The sequence below is a fragment of the Corvus cornix genome, chromosome 4 (assembly GCF_000738735.6).
Source record: "Corvus cornix cornix isolate S_Up_H32 chromosome 4, ASM73873v5, whole genome shotgun sequence".
NCBI classification, from domain to species: Eukaryota; Metazoa; Chordata; class Aves; order Passeriformes; family Corvidae; genus Corvus; species Corvus cornix.
In genome coordinates this window covers 26,596,272-26,615,678 of record NC_046334.1, presented here as the reverse complement: position 1 = coordinate 26,615,678, position 19,407 = coordinate 26,596,272, and the positions used below count along the sequence as shown (strand labels likewise).

Genomic DNA, 19,407 nt, shown 5'->3' with positions numbered 1-19,407 from the left:
AGGTGGGTGTGAGGTTCACTGGTGAGCCACAGCCTGTGGTCACCTCTTGTCCCTGGGGAGTCCCAGCTGCCTGGTGCTGTCCTGGGCACTGCTTCTCCATGTCCCATCCCTGCCCACGCAGGGGGCCTGAGCAGAGCCTCCTCCTGCCCTGTGCGGTGGGGACAGGAGCCATCGGCCGAGGCATTTGGGGCAGCCAAGACCAACAGCTTCTGGCTGTCCCCTCGGTGCCCCATGGCCTGGGAAAGGTGCCGATTTTAGGAGCTCTCTAAACACAGAGCATCGTTTAGAAAGGAGACTGTTTATTCTGCGTGGGATGCAAGGTGGAGGTTTGACAAATCAAACACACCATGGGGTAAAAAGTGACATCTTTTATACAGTAAAATTTACATCAGCCCGCCTGTCTAATGCACATTCCCCGCCCACCGATGCGTATTTATTTGTATGACATACTCTTACGCGATGCTTGAAGTACAAAGTTCTTTTCTTTATGAAGCAACTTCCATTGTAGAAGAAAGCAGACGACATCAGTTACGTTTACCAGAAGTGACAAGATTCAGTCTGGGGACAGATAATTCGGCTTGAAGACATCAGAAAGGGCAGGAGGTGGCACCTGCCTTTCTCCCGGGCACAGTTGGCGCAGCGAACCCCGTCCCTGCGGCTGTGCCGGCCCGGCCAGCGGCCCCTCGGCCCTCCGCATTCCCAGCGCTGCGCTCCGCACGGCTCCAGCCGGGGGCGCTCACGGGCACGGGCTGTGCCGAGCGCTCCCCCCGCCCCCCCGTGTCGTTGGTTCCGTCCAGCCGTGGTACGTCCCGGGCGGGCCCCCCCGCTCCCGGCGCTGGGGGCGGCCCCGTTCTCGCAGGTCTCGCGCGAGCGCCGGTCTCGTATATTCTCGCGGGAGCGGGCGCGCCCCGCCCTTTCCGCGGCGCGGGCCGGACGATGGCGGTCGGGAAGAACAAGCGCCTCACCAAGGGCGGCAAGAAGGGCGCCAAGAAGAAAGTGTGAGGGCCGCCGGGGCACGGGCGGGCGGTGCCCGGGGGCGCCGGACGGGGCGCCGCGGCGGCGGGATGCCGGGGATGAGGGGCGGATGGCGGCGGCGGCCCGGCCGGAGCAGGGCCGATGCTGTCATGGCGTCAGCCGTGCGGGCGTGGGCCTGGCGGGGCGGGAGCAGCGGCGGGCATTGGGAGAGGAAGGTCTTTCTGCAGCCCGGTTTGGCCTGGGAAAGTCGGTAAAAAAATCTTCTTCATTTGGTTTAAGGGTCGACCCTTTCTCCAAGAAGGACTGGTACGATGTCAAAGCTCCGGCGATGTTCAATATCCGAAACATCGGGAAGACACTTGTCACCAGGACTCAAGGAACTAGTGAGTAGTTGGGGTTGGTGCAGTAGAAGGGGCTGTGTTTGCTCCATGTGCTAGCTCCAAGCGGTTAAAGAACTTCTTGGATGAAAAACTGCTGACGTATAGGTTTTGCTTGTACTGTTACGAACCTGGAAACTAAAAAAGTTGGATGATTTGAGTGGGGTTTTTTTGAGTTGACCTGAGTTGCTTAAATAAATGAGCTTCAGGGAAGTTCATACACTAGACCCTTGTTTGTACAAAAATGCCAAACCATGGAAGGAAGGGCCTGAAGTTTCTAATGAGCTCCTCTTGTGGTACCCGGCGAGTTGAGAAAAGTTAATTAAGCAGTAGTTCTGTCACAGGGGGAGATGTGGGAGAGTTCCACAGGAGACCTTAGTCCTGATAGGGTGATAACGACCAGCACATCAAAACACTGAAATTTCTTAAAGATTTTGGGTAATGATTAGAGCCGGAATTGCTGATTTAATGTGAGCACTGATGTATCACTGGTGGGTTAATTCAGTTTAATATGATCTGGCACACGTTAGGAAGAGGAAATGTCTGTTAGGAATGCAGGGGTGTCTGGATAGAGGTAACCCTGTTTTTGGAAGCTTAGCTGTGCAGAATGGCTAAATAGTTTTATGATACTGTGCTGGTTGCACTCAGAGTTAGGACAATGATTGTTATTTTGAACTCAACATGTGAAACAAATAAAATGAGGAGCACTGCAAAACGAAGTGTGAGCCAGCCAGTGTTGTTAAAATGGTTCCTTGTTGGAGGAGGAGCTGTGAAGTGTTTGTACTGGGGTGTTCACTGCTGCTTCATCTCTGCTGAGCACTTGTGGCTTTTTATGTTTAGTTTTTTCATTACTGCTCATAATTTCCAAATACTCTGCAACGCCTTTATGCTTGAAACAAACCAAATTATTACACGTGGTAGAATGTGCTGTATGCTGCTGTTCCATATCCCATACCTGATACTATTACCTTAAAAAGTTTCTTCCCAAAGGGAGGCATTCCCAGCCTTGCTGGCTCTGTGATCACCATTAGAAAGCATCAGAAAACAGGATTCCAGCAGGAATTCAGGATCTGATTTGAAGAATGTGCTTCTAATGTTCATAAAAGGTGTTCTGTTCTGTTCCATCACACAGAAATTGCTTCTGATGGACTGAAGGGCCGTGTGTTTGAAGTGAGCCTGGCTGATCTGCAGAATGATGAGGTCGCCTTCCGCAAATTTAAACTGATCACTGAGGACGTTCAGGGCAAAAATTGTCTGACCAACTTCCATGGGATGGACCTGACACGGGACAAAATGTGCTCCATGGTCAAAAAATGGCAGGTGTGTCAGGAACAAGGTCTGCCTGCTGCCGGTGCCTTCAGGGAGGGAGGGAGCTGCTGGTGCCTGGCAAAGCCGTGTTTGAAGCTGCATCAGTCATCAACAGCGTCGGGTGCATGGGGTTGGGCAGCCCGACTGCTGGGTGGGTGGTAAATGTTCAGTGCTTGCTCTTTCAGACAATGATTGAAGCCCATGTGGATGTCAAAACCACAGATGGGTACCTGCTGCGCCTCTTCTGTGTGGGCTTCACCAAGAAGCGCAATAACCAAATCCGCAAGACCTCCTATGCCCAGCACCAGCAGGTCCGGCAGATCCGCAAGAAAATGATGGAAATCATGACCCGGGAGGTGCAGACCAATGACCTGAAGGAAGTTGTCAATAAGCTGTAAGCTTTGGCTGTGTTCTCTTTTTCTCTCCTGCAGTTTAAATCGTCTTTTGGGGGTTGGTTGTTGCTGAGTGCTTGAAGAGTGCTGGTGCATCACAAGCTGTTTGTCAGAGACCAGGCAAGGAGCCCCTCCTGTAGAAAAGGCAATTGCCCTTTTCTGCAAATGGCTTCTCTTAGTGTCTGCATCCTGTCTGACCTGAATCCTATGTCATGTTTGCATAAATGTAAAGTCACTCTCCAGAGAATTTGTGGTTCCCATTCCTACAGACTAAAGTTGTAATTCTGATCAGTTGGGGCTGTGAATGCTCTGAGCTCTTCTGGTAGAAGAGTTTACCAAAGGGTGCTGATTGCTTCCAAAAGTTTGCAGATTTGCTCTCTAAATGGGCACACTTGTGCTTTGTCCCTTCTAACTTCCCAAGGGAGAAGTGGCTTAGAATCTAAATGTACTTGAGGAAAACTGTCAAAGTGATGATGTAAACTTTTGTAGAATATTTAGCTGTGTTGCTGCTGAAGAAGCAGGCAGAGTTTTTAACATTGTGGTGCTCTGTGATGTCTCAGGATCCCAGACAGCATTGGCAAGGACATTGAGAAGGCCTGTCAGTCCATTTACCCTCTGCACGATGTCTATGTCCGCAAGGTGAAGATGCTCAAGAAGCCCAAGTTTGAATGTAAGTCAGTTACTGCAGACACTTGGAGGAGGGTGTGGAAAGGATACATACTTCAAATATGTTTGCTTTTGGATAAAGATATTACAGCAGCATCAATGACCCTAAGTATTTGTAGAAGGGAACAGTGTCTCCTTGTCCTGCTGTGTGACTTCCAGGATAGAAACCCAAGCAGTGAGTGTTCAGTTGGGAGCTTCTTGAATTCTCACCTGGAACTGCTGCTGAATATGTAAAAATTTTGCTTTGGGAATGAATGATGACAAAATGTTTCGGTCCCAGATGATGTGGAATGATTCCATTTCCCCTTTTTCTGACATTCCCGTGCAGCAGTAGGTTCTTGAGTCCAGATCTTTTTAGAAAAAAGTGTAGTTTGCAGTTTCATTATGTAGCCTTATTTCACTGCTTGTTTCTAGCTGACTGTCACTGCAGCGACATCTCTGTGCATGAGCTGTCTGCAGTGGATTTGCTCCTACGTACAGAAGATGTTCTGGTGGTTTCATTTGTGTATGATGAGTAATTGAGTAATTTAAAACTGTTTAAACAGGTCCATGTCTCACTCTTTCCATCACTGCTTCTTTTTAGTGGGCAAGCTGATGGAGCTGCATGGCGAAGGTGGTGGTGCTGGAAAGCCCTCTGGGGATGAGGCAGGCACTAAGGTAGAGCGAGCTGATGGATATGAGCCGCCTGTGCAAGAGTCCGTGTGAAACTAAAAACTGGTGGAAAATAAAAGGTTTTAATATACAGAACTAATGCTTGGTTGCCTGTATTGCTACTGGACAATATTGGTACTGGATGTGTGGATGGGTTTTTAATAAGGTAAACCTATGGTCTTGGTTAAAAAAAAAATAAATAAAAGTACTTGTGTACTTCACTTGTGATGTGGGGATGGGTGGAGGAAGGAGGCGGGTTGTGCTTTTTGTGGATTCTCTATGATGGTTTTTCCCAGTAATTTTATCCTCACCAAAAAAACCCTGTGTATGTGTGCAGAGGTTGTATTGGTGAGAGGTGCCTCAGAGAGTACAGGGAAGGCAGAAATTGCACAGGGAAACCTGTGTCAGAATTTGGTATTATTGCAAAGTCTTAGGGATTTATCCAGACTACTTACTTCAGAATTATGTGTCTATGTTTAAATTTCTTGGTGGTAATGTAATACAACCTCTAATGGGACAGGTGTCTCTGCTGGGCAGAAGGTGTTTAAAGATGGTGTAATTACAATGATGGAAGCAGCATTGGTTTTGAGGAGTGCAGAAATGCAGAATGTGCTCGAGCAGTGGAATTGGGTGTTGGATTTTAAGCTGTCAGAACTGAGGGGTGACAGTAATCATGGAGAACCTATGAAACTTCGGGGGGGGGGAAGTTCTGTAAAAAGGCAATGGTCTGTGTTCTGAAAACAAAGCACACTTAAATGTTTTGCTGAGTAATTTTAAGATTTGTTTTCCATTATCTAACAGCATTTTTGCTTCTTGTTCAACTTACATTGGCTTAAAAATAGAAGAGTGTTTTTTCTGGCTAAAATGAGTTTTCTGTGCTATCAGTGTGTTTAGAATATGGCAACAAACCTAAGCTTAGTCCTATTAAATTGTTGATGAGTTAGTGATTTAAAACCTGAGAGCAAAATGGGGAGCTCACTGAGAGTGGTGGCTCTTGCAGTTGGTTGTCACAGAGCTTAGGACAAGAAATAAAGGAAAATACTGAAATGTTACTCTTCCAACAAAGCTACTGGGGAAAAGGAGAGGGGCCCTGCTGCCCATGAGGGCTGTACTGTTCCCTGTTGGGGACTTTCACATTTTCCTAGTTGATAATTCTGGTTTGGACCAAGTAATAGGCAAAATGAGAAGAATGGTTTTGAACTTACTTCAGAACACTGCAAGTGATGCGATTTTGTGTTGTGATTCCAAGTTAAAGTTTTAATATGTTCTGCTTTTTCCAGTTTGTGTAGTGAAGGAAGTGTAGTGAGTGCTCAACACTCAGAACCTTGGAAGAGGGGGAAGGAATCGTGTTGCTTTGCTCTTTCCATCTGTGCTGCTGAGGCAGGTGTCATCTGCCTCCAGGAATCCCACAGAGCCACATTTTTGAAGCTCTTAAGTTTTACCTTGTTACTTACATGTCTGAGGACTGTATGTTGCAAAAAGGTTAGTCCAAGAGGACTTGGGGAAAGAACAAGAACTTGGGGGTTTTTTCAGGCTTTTAACTTTGTCATTTGGAAGAGTGCATTGTTGTGCAGGGGTTCTGGGTAAATGTAGGGTTTGTAATGTGATTGCAGATGGGAGAAAAGCAGGAAGGAAAATACTGTGTATCCTCTGTATTCTCTCAACAAATACCAGCTGAAAAATCATGGTGGGTGAAAGCAGCAGTCAGCAGAGCACACCTAAATTAGTGCAGGATCAGCCCATGTCTTGTCAAAATGTTGTTACAGTGAGAACCACAGTGTGTGTGACACCCTGCCGTGACAGCTTGTTGCTGCAGGTAGCCAAGGCCATACATTCTGTAGGTGGTGAGTGTGAAGCATACCCACATCCAAAGGCTTGAATAAACCACGTTAAAGTCATCCAGATTCTCTGAGGGGTTTGGACTACGTGTAAAAGGGTGCAATATTTATTTGGTTATTATTTGTATTTGTCTGGGGGTGGGGTGTTACTTTGCAGCTGGCTTAAATATATAAGCAGAATGAGATCCATAAGACTGTCAAGTGGAAAGCTCAGCTTTCCACAGCACAAGACAATTAAAATGCCCTCATGACTTAATTATAAAAATTTTATTGGTTAAATACATTCTTAATTTACAGAGGTACCATAACAAACTTACTGGACTTAACAAAGGTTTATTTAGGACACTGTTAATTATACACAGAACAAAGACATCTTCCTGAAGATATTTCCAGAGGACGGGTCAAACAAAATATTTCGGTAAGTGAGGCTTTTATTCTAATGCATGGAGATCTAGCTGGATTTCAAGGTTACAGCTGAAATTTGCTACTACATTGCAGTTAAGATTTGCACTCCACCTCATTCTCGGCTTTTTGTACACCTTAGGAATTTCATGCTGTGATCTGTATGCGGTCTCATGGTGGTGTAGGGCCTTATCTTAGGAAAATCCTGTCCTGTAAAAGCCGAGCCGTTCTCCCTTGCTTCAGCGTTTTTAGAGACGCCGTTGCAGCTGCCTGCAGCCCTGCCAGCAGCCCTTAGATGGCACTCGGTGCTCTGAGTAAAAGGCCTTGCTGGTACTCCTGCCCTGCCGCACAGGGAGGAGATGACCTACAGCAGAGTGGTCTTGTCTATGGACAGGCACTGACTTTAAACATTCAGTGAAGTTACAAAAACAACTGGTCAATACACAGTTATAAAAATGGGGAAGAGGAAATTGAAAAAAAATTATAAAAAGATCAGTTCTACTTCTGAGACTTGTATCAAAACCTTAGAAAACTGCCAGACGAACAGGAAGTAAACATCATACACTTCAGCCTCATCTACCCCTACAACGTGTGCGGTATGTCTTTGAAGGACCTGGCTATTCCTTGGATTTCTCTTGGAGATCACTGTGTTTTTTGGAATAAACAAGAAGCTTTAGAATCTCTTAACAGGAAAACTTCGAGAGTGGGAAGGATTGTCCTTGGCTGTGGACTTCATGTGATTCCACAGGAGTTCCGGACAGGCTTGCTGGGGATGCTAAAACCGAGTAACAGCTGTACACACTGTTGCATTTCCATCCTTCTAGAGCGGCACATAATTCAGAATTGTTATCATGTTAATCCCTTAATGGAAGCAGAAGTCCAGTTCTCAACTCATTAACACTGTGTGGTCTTCATCCCCAGTTGTGTGAATGGTACTGGTGTAGTTTAAATACACAACAGACCACAAAGCGGGGGGGCTGTGTCTGTCTGTGCCGGTTCTCCAGCCTAAGCAGTGACTGCTGAGTGAGTGGTGCCAAGGCCCTCATGTCTGCACTGCAGGTTCCTCACACTTGCTACAGGTGAGCTCCAGTCTGCCACTGGGACTGGATGCCCATTCCTTGCTGGGGAGAGGCCTGCAGTTCTGGCTATGCCTGTTTCTGCCTGCTGTGATGGTCACCAGGGCACAGTGCAGGGGGAGGGCAGGGCCACCCTCCCCAGCCTTCTTAGGCCCCAGTTCAGGTGCACCCCAATCCCTCATGGCAGCAGGTACTTGTTGCTGTGGTGCTCAGAGCTCACACCAGTCAAGTTGGCAGGGACATGACTAAGTCAAAACTATCTCAAGGTCCATCACGATGGTTCTGGTTTCCAGTCTCCATCCACCTCCAACTGTTGGCCCTTCTGCAACCTGAACTGCCACACCCATGAAGGAAAGTCTTGTTGAGGGTATCTTGATATCCAATGACCTGCAGCTCTCTGGAGTAGTGACTCCTCAGCCTACTGGTTCCTTTTGGTGATACAGAGCAGAAGGGGTGGAATACTGGCAGCAGTGAAAGAACCAACTGCAGCATAATTTTTTCTATTCCAGTCTGGTGGAATTAGCAGTTACTCAGGATGCTAGTTAACTATTTTGTCAGAAGCCAAGTGTTACAAAAAGGAATTGACTACTAGAAGTTCCTATAATGTGAAACTACCTCGATCATGTCCATCTTAGTTTGTCAGTCAAGCTACCCTGCTGCTTTTTACCAAGTGCCTTGGTTAGAGCTGCTTGGAGGAACCTCTTGCCAGGCATGTTTTCCTTAAGGCCTTGACAGACCATTTATGAGGGTGCTCAGTAGATTTGGTATGTGGCAACAAACTGGAAACTAATCCCACGTCTGCTGAAAGCTAAACCCAAGGCTGTATAATATCCTTCATGTTAAGGATAGGAATAGTGTTACTGAAGTATGTTCCAGTGCTTGAGTGACAAATAAAATGCAGACTGAGTGAACACTGGCTTTCCACTTCCATGAGGGGAGTGGAGGGGCAAATAGTTGGAATAGTACAGCTACTGCATGGCTGGGATCTGAGAAAGCTCAATAAACACTGTCTGTCGCTAACTTCAGCTGGGAAAGAAGGGTATGATGGTGCTCGGAGAACAGTGGGCAGTAGGAAAAATCTAAACCTGTATTTGCAAAGTATTTGGGGAAAGCGAGGAAGGTCTAAGATGATTCAGGTGAATTTAAACAGAATTCATTAAAAGGCAACATTTTACTTCTGTGATCTTGCTGTATGAGCAGCTTGGGCTAAGAATAGAAGGATACTACACAAGGATTTATTTCTCCATTTTCCCTCTTACCAGTATTAGATTTGATACCTTTCTACTATGAAATACCAGTTATTTTTCTTACCCTCTAAGTCATAAAACAAGTGGATTCTACTGCTAATGTGGAACTCAAGCAGTAATGAAACCTGAATATCAAACTTCATCTACATACTGAGTGCTGTAATTATATATTAAAACAATTTTTAAAGTTTGGATCTTAAGAAGTTTTCAAAGAAGGCCAAAGCAGCTTATGTTATGCAGACTTTGTGCATGATAAACGTAATACCAGAGAGTAAACATACTAGAATGCTATATAAGTTAAAATGGTGTCGCACCACAGTATTTCCCTAGTTGGAAATGGCTAAAAAGCCTGCTTGTTTTGCTCTCTGAGCATTCATGAAACATGACTACATACACTGTCACCAAAGACTCAAATTTTCTTATTTGACTTCAAGATACTACTATGACTGTCTAGAAAAAGTAGTGCAAAACATTGATAATCAACACATGTTGATGTCTTTGCTGTGCCTTTAGGGTAGAAAACATTCTCTCCCACACACAGGGAGTAGTACAAAGGCAACACTTCATGGTGTTTTTAAAATCTGAACAAAGTTCTTGGGAAATATCCCAGACTTTCCTAGTATCTCTCCACTCATCCAGTCCTCATCTACAGATTCCAGCTCTGTTATCATGTCACCTGCCTGTAAGAGAAGGAGTAATGTGAGTCAGTACAGCTTACTGTGCAATGTTACTGAGCAATGTTAATGCATGCAGAGCTCATCTTATTTAGAAGCAATTATTATCAATCAAAGAGAAAAGAAGTAAGACGTGGCCAGTCTCTTCTGTTGGTTACACCTCTTGGAGATTGTTTGCTAAAACCAGCTGAAGCCTCTTCTAGGCCAAATACTTGTCTATGTTGAAAAATCACTACCTTTGGAGGGACAAAAGAGCACTGCTGGATAACTTCTCACATTGCTTTGGCTCTCCAGGTATGTTAAGAGCTGGCTCATGGGCCCCCTGCTTTACTGCTCATTTGTGAGTGTTTTGAGGGTTTGTTTTCTTAAAACACTGGAGAGAATTACCTTTTTTTTAAATTTAGTCCCAGTATTTTCTAACACCTGGAAAGTTTCCCAGAAAAAGGAAAAGCAATGTAAGAGCTCAGTGTGGCCGTTTAAACTGCAGCTCATGTGTTTGGTCCTGGTTTTTGTTCTCACAGTCCCATGCCACACCCTTCATCTGAAGTACTGGCCTTTCTTCCAGTACCTCTATTCCCCTTTTCTGCTCTAAAGAATCGTCTGTCCTTTCAGCATTGCAAGCTGCTAATGCTGAAACTATTTTGCTAGTTTTAGAAGAGAAAACACTGTGTGTTTCACCTCCTGTGAAAGTCTACTGTTTCTCAGAAATTTGCTTTTGAGAACATGGTTACCTAAATCATGACTTTGAGTATCAAGGGCACTCTGTTTCTTGTTCATGCTTAAGATGATCTGGGCATCCAGCACGTATTTAATTTTCCCCTTGTTCCCATGGCAACTCTGTACTGTGTTGCCAGTTCAAGATGTTGCTGTACCAGGTTTCCCTTAGAGGCCTGGCTGCTGTAGCACTGGCTCTCTCACTATTACCTCCTACTCAGTGCTGTCCTTCTAGTACAAAAAGAGGCTCCCTTCACCATATCAGCCAATCAACAGCTGAATGTACTGCAAAATGAGGTTTGCTTATCTTGCCATGTTTACGGGATCAGAGAAGTCAAGAATTCTGCAACTCCTGACCTCTTCTCCGTGTCCTTAATGACAATTTTTGCTGATAGGAAACAGGAGTGGTAAGGGCAAAAACGTTTTTTAGAGAGACCACTTATCAAATATGTTAATATCTATGCATATTCTATGTGCTTCATTCTTCTTGTCTAAAGCCTGTTTTCACAGTGGATGAATCTTATTTTTTAGCACTCATTAGGAACACAAGGCCTCTTGGAAATTGGTCTAAGAGAGGTGTACTTACTTTGAAAGAAAGCTCATCTTCATTTTCTCCATGAAAATCATAAAGAGCTTTGGCTTTTCCTTTCTTCCCTCCTCCAGGCTGTGACTGCTCTACCCTGGCTACAGAACATGGACAAGAGAAATTACTTGCATTGGAGTGAAATAAATCTCTGTTTCTGGAGAAGTTTCCTGTCATTCTCATGTTTTCTCCCCACTATTGCGCTACAAGTTGTCCAAACGTTATTGCTACTGCTCTAACAAATTCACTGTCCTGCTGGAATAAAAAACTCCACTGCCACCAGTTCATTTTATAGTATTAAACACAGTCTCACAGATCTGCTTGTAAGAGCACTAAATTTAAACCTCATTAACTTGAACTTCCCAATGGTGATATGTAATAAAAGCTGACTTTTCCTCTTTCTGCTCGAAGATGAAGCAGCATCAGTACCCCTGAATTATTCCTAAAGGTGGCTCAATTGCCCTGTTTCACCTGTGCCCAAACCACCCTTGAAAACATTCCAGAATCTGTGTCACCTCACAGATTACTTACTGACTAGAACATTATATTGCCATTATTAGAGAAGTCGGTTCAAAACTTAAGTTTAGGTTTAGAATATTAAAGACTGTGGTGGTGTGTGACTTGTTGATCACAGAATCACCGGGCTGGAAGAGACCTTCAAGATCACCGAGTCCAACCCATGCCCTAATGCCACCTCAACTAAACCATGGCACTGGGTGCCACATACAATCTTTTTTTAAACACATCCAGGGGCGGTGACTCCACCACCTCCCCGGGCAGACAGTTCCAGAACTTTTATCACTCTTTCAGTAAAAAACCTCTTCCTAACATCCAATCTAAATTTCCCTTGGCGCAGCTTGAGGCTGTGTCCTCTTGTTCTGTCAGTTGCTGCCTGGAGAAAGAGACCAACCCCCATCTGACTATAGCCACCTTTCAGGTAGTTGTAGAGAGTGGTAAGGTCACCTCTGAGTCTCCTTTTCTCCAGAAGTGGAATAGTTGTGTTCTCCCACAACTCTGTCATGACTGGCACAACACAAGGAATAAAGAATTGCCATCTGGTAGGAGCACTGTACCTGAGCAGGTCTGAACAAAAACTGCTGGGAAAATCCCTTCCTTTCCATTCAGTCTTCCTCTATACCACTCCAAATCTATTTGTTCCAGTATGTGGATGTAGTCTCCCTTTTTGAAGGATAGATCATCTTTGGTTTCTGCTGTAAAATCATGAAGCGCTTCACACCACTCTACTGAGCGTCTGTTGTTCTATTCAAGTGAACAGAAGATGCATTAATTTTAGAAGTGTGAATGGAGCCCACAAACTGATGGGTGCTGCTGAAAGCAGCTGTACAGCACATGGGTGTCCTGACACTCTCCCATACAATAGCGCTGCTGCAGATGTAGACTAGAATGGCATTTCAGCAATTACCACCACAGAATTTCATCTAGGCTCGGCCACATTCCTTTTTATCTCTGGTGGCAGGGGAAAGGATTAATAAATTCAAAATTAGATCACTGCAGCAATACTTAAAATAGAGCTAACAAGAATTTCCTTCAGCACAAAGGATAACAATTTACTAATGTTAATTTGTCAGAAGCTCTGAATTCAATCAGCTTAGGCCAAGTGTCAGAATTGAGGCTGTGACCATGCAGCATTGTGTGCTGTGGGAGCTGTGTCTTGTTCTGCAGTTACTCTCACATTATAATAGTCTCAAATAAATCTATACAGAAATTCTGGCCATCACCTATAAAGTTTTATTACCTGAGGAAGGGAAGACGAAATCTCCACCTTATTCTTCAGTGCTGTTTCTGTACCTACATAAGTAAAGCACAACTTAGAATAGGAGCAGTGTCCTATTCAGAATGTTACTAATGACAGAGATTTTAGATATTTGAAGTCATTATTAAGAATATCTTTTAAGAAGTCCTACTGTTAATTTTTTTTTTTGATTGGTCTTCCCTCTCTTTTTACCTCCTTTCTGCATTCATTGTCCTTTTGGAATTTTCTCCTGTATGCTGCCTATTTACATTAAGTACATAACTATGCTCTTGAAGATTTTTGCAAACATATTCATACCTGTTCCAGGCAGATCTTCAATTACTTCCACAAAGTTCAAGGGGAAAATTCCAGATGTGCCTCTGAGCTCTCCTTTGGCCCACTCTTCATTTACATATTTTTTCAGGATAATAGTTTCACCTTCTGAAAAACTGAGCTCATCTTTCTGATCTCCAATGTATTCAAATCGTGCTACACATCTTGGACCTCTGCACAAACAAAAGAGAAAATTACTTTGCTTCTTTATTACTGTCCACCTAATAATAAGACAGAATTGTGTGTAATATATGGATTGATATATTAATTAAAATGATAAAAGGATGCACTGAAGATAGAACAGGTGGAAAACTGGGGGGCAGCCCTGGTTCTCCTCTCTGCTTTCTGAGGAGAATGAGTACAGAGCCTGGAGGAGCCAGATGCAGTTCCTGCATCCCAGTTCCTGGCTGTTAGAATATTTTGCAGAAGACTCTACTTCCCTTCCAAGCAACAATAAAGCCCCTTGTTTCTGGCTTGGCTGTCCAATTTAACATCTTTACCTATATCCAAGCAAGTGTCCTGATACACTTTTGTTAACAGTTTGATTGTTTTTCGAGCTAGCATCCCACTTAGATTCAATCAAACATGGGTGGGGGTGGATATTGTATGTTTGTCCCAAATACATGGAGGTTTCATAGGAAGAAGCTAGTTTTTATCTGCTTTAGCATACTTTATTCTGTAAAATCCATCCCTATAAGATTATATATAGGGGAAATAGTTTATCTATCAAAGAAAGAAACATCAATGCATCTGATAAGATTTTATATACTTTGGTACAGTACTGAAAAAAACCTAATTATTTTTCCCCCAACTTAAAATAGATTTCATTATTTAGGAACCTAATACATTTAATTTAAGAAATTAAGAAATTTTTTTGTTTCTCAGAAATTCCATGCTGGAAAAAAGCAGTAATAGGATTTAATTCTTTTTATATATGCATAGCACACAACCAAAGTAAGAAGTTTGATTCCCACCCCTGTCCCCCACTCAGTATCTTTGCAAAGATGTGTCTTTCAGGACAGAGGGTAGAACTTTCTGTTTCTTTCTTAGCTGCAGAAGCAGCTTTTTAAAATAAAGTTTTGTTCCTAACAAACCAAGATTCATCTAAAGAACAACTGAATGAACAACTGACACTAGTTGCTCCTGCCTCTGCCTGAATTTACTTTAATTCCTGGAATAAATGATAACAAAATCCAGTAAGCACCACTGTGAAATAAATAGCATGAAAAATAATTTCTTGCCCACAAATATTAGTACAAGTTGTTTGAAAATGAAAGTGGTGGCAATTGATTTCATAATTCAAACTGGGGAACTTTAGATTTACCCATACAGCTGCACACTTTCAGGGCAGACAGATTTCTTTCCTTAAAGTACCTCTATATTCTGTCCCATTGTATCTTGTTCTTTCAAATGAGTAGGAGCCCTACCATGTTCCATCTTGTGAGGACACTGGAAGAAAGCAGCAATGTCAGGAGCAAAGAGAGGAGTGTACAATGCTGCTGAAGTTAATCAGATTGGTTCATGGTTTCTGGAACCAGTTTTCATAAAAGTAGGCTTTTTTTACCTAAATATGAGTCTTAATAAAACATAATAAACATTCAGGTTTTTAAAACATATATTTTAATCTTTACAATATATTTTGGTGAATAAATTGTTAACCCTATCAACCTCAGTGCAGAGAGCCCCTGCTTCAAAGTTAATCTTTCTTTTAAATTCCTTGTAAATCAACATGAGAAAAAAAAAAGATTTATCTGACTCACTTAATACATCGTGATGAAGAGGGTATTTTTTTCCTGGTGGCTTCTTCTGGAACATCAATCTAATAAGACAATAAAATAAGTTAAATCTTCCATTTCAATCTCATGGCAACTAACCACAATAAACTTGAAACTGGTTAGAATTACCAGTTTTTCAGATGTGTCACACTCTGTAATTGTTGGCATGCTCTGATATATGACCACATTAATGTAAATTTATGCCTGTTTTCTCATTTTTTAATCTTATGCAAACAAGGAGCAATATTTAATGTTTTGTTTTATGAAGCTGGTTTATTGTTTCTACTTGTGGCATGACTGATCGACAGAATACGTGACTAGATGCTACTACATGTTGTTGCACTTAGATCCCAATTCCCAACTGGTAATTGCTCTCAATTATTTACTAGCACAGTATACCACAATAGACAAAACTACTGTTTACACTTATCCCTTTTGTGCTTTGGTAGGTAGCCAGCTGCTCTCCAAACAAAAACACATCTCACAACTCTCACTTGAATTGGAGAAATACAACTTAGAAAATCAATATACAGATATATCAAACAGACAACATTCAAGTCCTTTACCATAGGAGGATTTCAACTGGATTTTTGGTGTGACATGAAGGATGATCTGTGAGATGTACAAGACTACAAGCCTAGAGGCCCTGGTGAGGAGCTTTGGGTTACAGCTCACTATTACATCAGCCAGTTCCCATAAAATGAACAAGAATGTTCCATTAGCTTATGTGAAGCACTGGAGGAAATCACAATGCCTTTTAGGACAAATAATCTTTGCATTGCACTTGCTGAAGGAGCTGGTATCTGTGGTGCTCTGAAGGTTCTATGGGAAGTCGTAACTATGTATTCTTGTTAGGTGTCCAGATCTAAGCTACTGCCCAGCTCAATACTGTAAAACACATTATAGTGTACCGTATAGAGACCTTGTATCAATATGAAACCTGACCTGAATTAGCAGGAGAATTCACTCAAGTAAATTAGCCTCTTTTTCCTTTTCTTTATTTCTGAAACAGAAGATTTTTGCCCTAAAAGGGTAACCATCTTTTACAACTAAAATAGAAATGCATCTTCCCTAGCTTTTATGAAGTTGTATCTGTCTGTATCAATGCTGAATTTGACCCCAAACACTCACTCCACCGCTTTAACATAAAATCTTTTCTTCATTAGCTATCAGTAGAAGCAAGAGCTTTTAAATGGAATTGTTGGTCTGTATAGAAACAGCCAATCCATTTAGCTAACAAATCTTTCTTGTGAAAGTGAATCAAGCATGGTTCCATTACTACTAACTACGAGTTTAGTTTTTATTCTTCAGCACTTCTCAGCTCTTAAAATTTTTCTCCCATACCACCATTACAAACTAAACAGACACCCCACCCTCTCTGATGTCTACCAAATCCTTGGTATTGCCCATGCAGCAGCAGTGCTCACTGTGCCAGCTGTCCCGGCCCAGGAAGTGTTCACACAGGCACTTCCTGTCTTTAATGCCAAGCCAGGTACCTTCCCCGCTTCCTGGTGTCACTCTGGCATTCCTCCATGTCCATATGGCTGGTGTGGACAGCCCAAAGCCCTTCCCACTGTCACAAAATGGACTTCAGTCTCAGACTCAGGCTTGCAATAGGTTTGACCCAGCATTTGACCACAGGGAACCACATTGTATCCTTTTAAATTCATTATCCTTGGGCTCCAAAAGAGCACCTGTCTCTTGCCTTCTGCTTACTGTCAAGTGTCACATTCAGTAACAGGATTGCTTTAAGCTGCTCATTTTCAACAACACAATCTCCTTGCACTGTGCCAGCACAACCATTTGTGCAGCCACTTAGAAAGCCATTTAGGCAAATTGATCCTGTTGGAAAAACAATATTCTGGGAAGAAAAAACCCAACATGGTTTTTTGGGCCAAATTGCTACCCTGACCTAGTTCACTACACAGCTGAAAAAGTGGTGATTCCAGCAAAGCTCAAGGGACAAGAACATGACAGAAGGTGGGGAGCTGGGGGGAGGCACAAAAATCAACCATCTTTTACCGAGTCTTGATTCTTACATGCAGCTGTCAAAAAATAATCTGCTCTGTAGACCCTGAGAAACTACCCATGTTTCCAAAGAGAATCTGGTAAGGGCAATGATTTTCTCGCTTGGTTTTAAATTAACACCAAATTATTCCCCATAACACAAGCTGGTTGTGCCAAACCAAACATCTTTCTAATACCACACAAACAAGTTGATATGTCTTCTGCGCTGCCAGTGGGATAAGAGATTATCTAAAAACAGAATGGAGTTAAATACACAGGAGCCTTAGTAAAACAGAACCAGAAAACAAATACAATAGGATCTTATGTAGCAAGGTATACAAAGCCTACATACAACTACTTTAACAAAGTTGGCAGGAAATATCCCTGTGCGATTCCCACATTTTCCTCTGTACCACTCGGTATCAATTTTCTCCAGAAGACAAACAGTGTCTCCAGAATGAAGGTCCAAGTCCTCAGCATGCTCTGTAAGATAACATCATTTCAGTTAACTGTACTTGTCACACTCACTGATTTTCTCTAAGCAAACCTTCTTAATACAAATACCACAGACAAAACCAGAATCAGTTTTTAAAAAGTCTTATTTTTACTTTATAAATCAACCAGCTTTAACTGAAAGACTGGCCCATCTACAGCTAAACCCATTGATTTGAACAACTCTATGTGCAGACCTTGCAGACAGAGCTTCCATACCATTTTTAAGCTCTAATTTCTAAGAAAATTTTCATTTGAACGTCTTGGAGTAAAACAAGTGTCCAGAATATTCACGTTTACTTACCTGCAGGAAAATCATGCAGGACTACAGCATGAGGTGCACTTGTGTCAGAAACTTTTGGAGGGTGGTTTGAATCCTGACAATGACAAATAAATCCAAATAGTTTATAAATCATGGAAGATACTAACACAGATTCTCTGTTACGTACTCCTTAATTAATCTTCTGACTTCGGGCACAGAGTTGTTCTGGTATTGCAGAAGGAAATGGTTACTGGTCACACAACTATGGGTGTGAATTCTGTTTGCCTTTTGCCAGTGTAAACAAGAATACATTTCACCAAAATCTACTTTTGAGCCAGTGAAAGGAAGGGAAAGCATGCAACTTTTCCAAGTATAGAAAAAGCCTCAGCTATCTCAGTGCGCCAGAAATCTGTAGCACTGATAACAACACTCATTGCAAGGGCTGTGGACAAATTTTGCACTGGTGCTTGGTCCTGTGTGCCACCAGCCACTCTTTCTTGCTTGAGGGAACACCCAACCTAACTCTCCCCAGCACACTCAGGGACAGCACATCTGCCAACTAACAAACATTCCAAGAGGAGCAAGGAAGCCACTATGCCTTTGCTTACACAAAGGTAACACTGAGGGGAGCTGACACTTTTGTTGTGGCATCTCCATAAAGGGAAATTATATTAAAAATGCTGAGCTTCTCTACTCCACCCACTAGGAATTTTTAGGCTGTACTGATGACAATCATGGTGAATGAATTACATTCACAGTAATTAATTGTGTACAAAAAACCCCACAACCAAAAAAGCCCAGCTAAGGCCAGAGTAACATGAGTTACAACAAACAACATACTGCACAGAAATCTACTTCAGCTATGTAGGTTTCTGATAAATAGTCAAAAAGGCTGCTCATTGCTATAATTTCCACTAGCTATTTAATATTAATAGAGTCATGCCCTAAAACCAAGCCAGGATCTGTAGAAGCAAAGAGAGGAAAATACTTTCAAGTCTGTATGTCAAAGCCAATTCACTGATGTATCATGTACAGCACTTCATAAAGTACTCGCTTATCTTTTGCTCAATTCTCAGATACTCAGCCAAGGGAGTGATTATTTCCCTGTGAGATGGAGGAACTTAACCGGTTTCCTCTCCCTTCTGGCACTCCAAGTAATTACTCTTGCTCTGTTCTATAAGCAGAATGTCCCTGTGCTATGAGGCAAATCACCATTACTGGGTTTTGTTTTGGCAGTTGTTTTGTTTTGATTACAGAAACACAAGGATTTAATAAATCACTACTACATTTCTCAGTGTAACCTTTGAAGACTAAAACACTTGACACTTTACTGCAACAGGAGTCTTGCTCACTGAATATTTAAGCCAGCAGAAAAAAGCACCTTACCTTACAGGACAGTTCTCCAGTGTTCCTGGGAAGACAATCTTCCTTGGCAACTCCATGAGGCACAGGTAGCTTGAACAGAAACAGAGGCAAATGGAAAAGTTTTTTTCATTTCTAAGCACCTCAAAGTTTCACCGCAAGTGAAAATGGTCAGATGATGAAACTTTTCAAACCACCTGCTACCAGTAAGTAATTTAAGAGTCCAGTGGAAGGGGACAAGTTCCTTTGGAAGGCATTCAGAACAGACTGCTGGTGATATGAACTGCCACTTTGAGAAACTCAGGTGGTGTCACCCCCTTTAATAGTGTCTTAGACACCTAACTGGTATCACACCATATACTACAAGAAATTCAGAAAGACACTCTGATGCAGAAATATATTCATTTGCCATGGAGGACACTAAAAAAACCAACCTGGGAGGAAATTTTCATTGCCAGTAAGACTTTGGGGCAATTACTGATTACTACAGAAAAAAATTACCACACCAAAAAAAATCTCA

General features: G+C 42.6%; 2 protein-coding genes and 1 non-coding gene across 8 annotated transcripts in view; 2 read left to right on the top strand and 1 right to left on the bottom strand.

Annotated features, from left to right (window-relative positions):
- The first annotated feature begins 889 nt into the window (after positions 1-889).
- Positions 890-4,469, top strand: RPS3A (ribosomal protein S3A). The gene is made up of 6 exons (XM_039551537.1): positions 890-998; positions 1,255-1,358; positions 2,485-2,672; positions 2,846-3,054; positions 3,613-3,722; positions 4,302-4,469. Exons 1-6 carry the CDS (start codon positions 937-939, stop codon positions 4,421-4,423), a joined length of 795 nt encoding a protein of 264 aa, XP_039407471.1. The 5' UTR covers positions 890-936; the 3' UTR covers positions 4,424-4,469.
- On the top strand, positions 3,968-4,037 carry LOC120409993. The gene has a single exon (XR_005601890.1). It is a non-coding gene; the product is annotated as a small nucleolar RNA SNORD73 (small nucleolar RNA).
- Positions 4,470-6,455: 1,986 nt separating the features above from the next.
- The window catches only part of SH3D19 (SH3 domain containing 19), an 84,703-nt gene continuing 71,751 nt past the window's right edge, over positions 6,456-19,407 (bottom strand). For all 6 annotated transcript variants that reach the window (XM_039551528.1, XM_019293307.3, XM_019293309.3 and 3 more), the window contains 9 exons: positions 18,912-18,980; positions 17,568-17,640; positions 17,124-17,254; positions 14,750-14,808; positions 12,975-13,162; positions 12,660-12,712; positions 11,977-12,163; positions 10,907-11,004; positions 6,456-9,612 (listed from right to left, as the gene is read on the bottom strand). In XM_039551528.1, the coding sequence (XP_039407462.1) occupies positions 9,496-9,612; positions 10,907-11,004; positions 11,977-12,163; positions 12,660-12,712; positions 12,975-13,162; positions 14,750-14,808; positions 17,124-17,254; positions 17,568-17,640; positions 18,912-18,980 (975 nt within the window). In that variant the 3' untranslated portion in view covers positions 6,456-9,495. The remainder of the gene's footprint in view (positions 9,613-10,906; positions 11,005-11,976; positions 12,164-12,659; positions 12,713-12,974; positions 13,163-14,749; positions 14,809-17,123; positions 17,255-17,567; positions 17,641-18,911; positions 18,981-19,407) is intronic.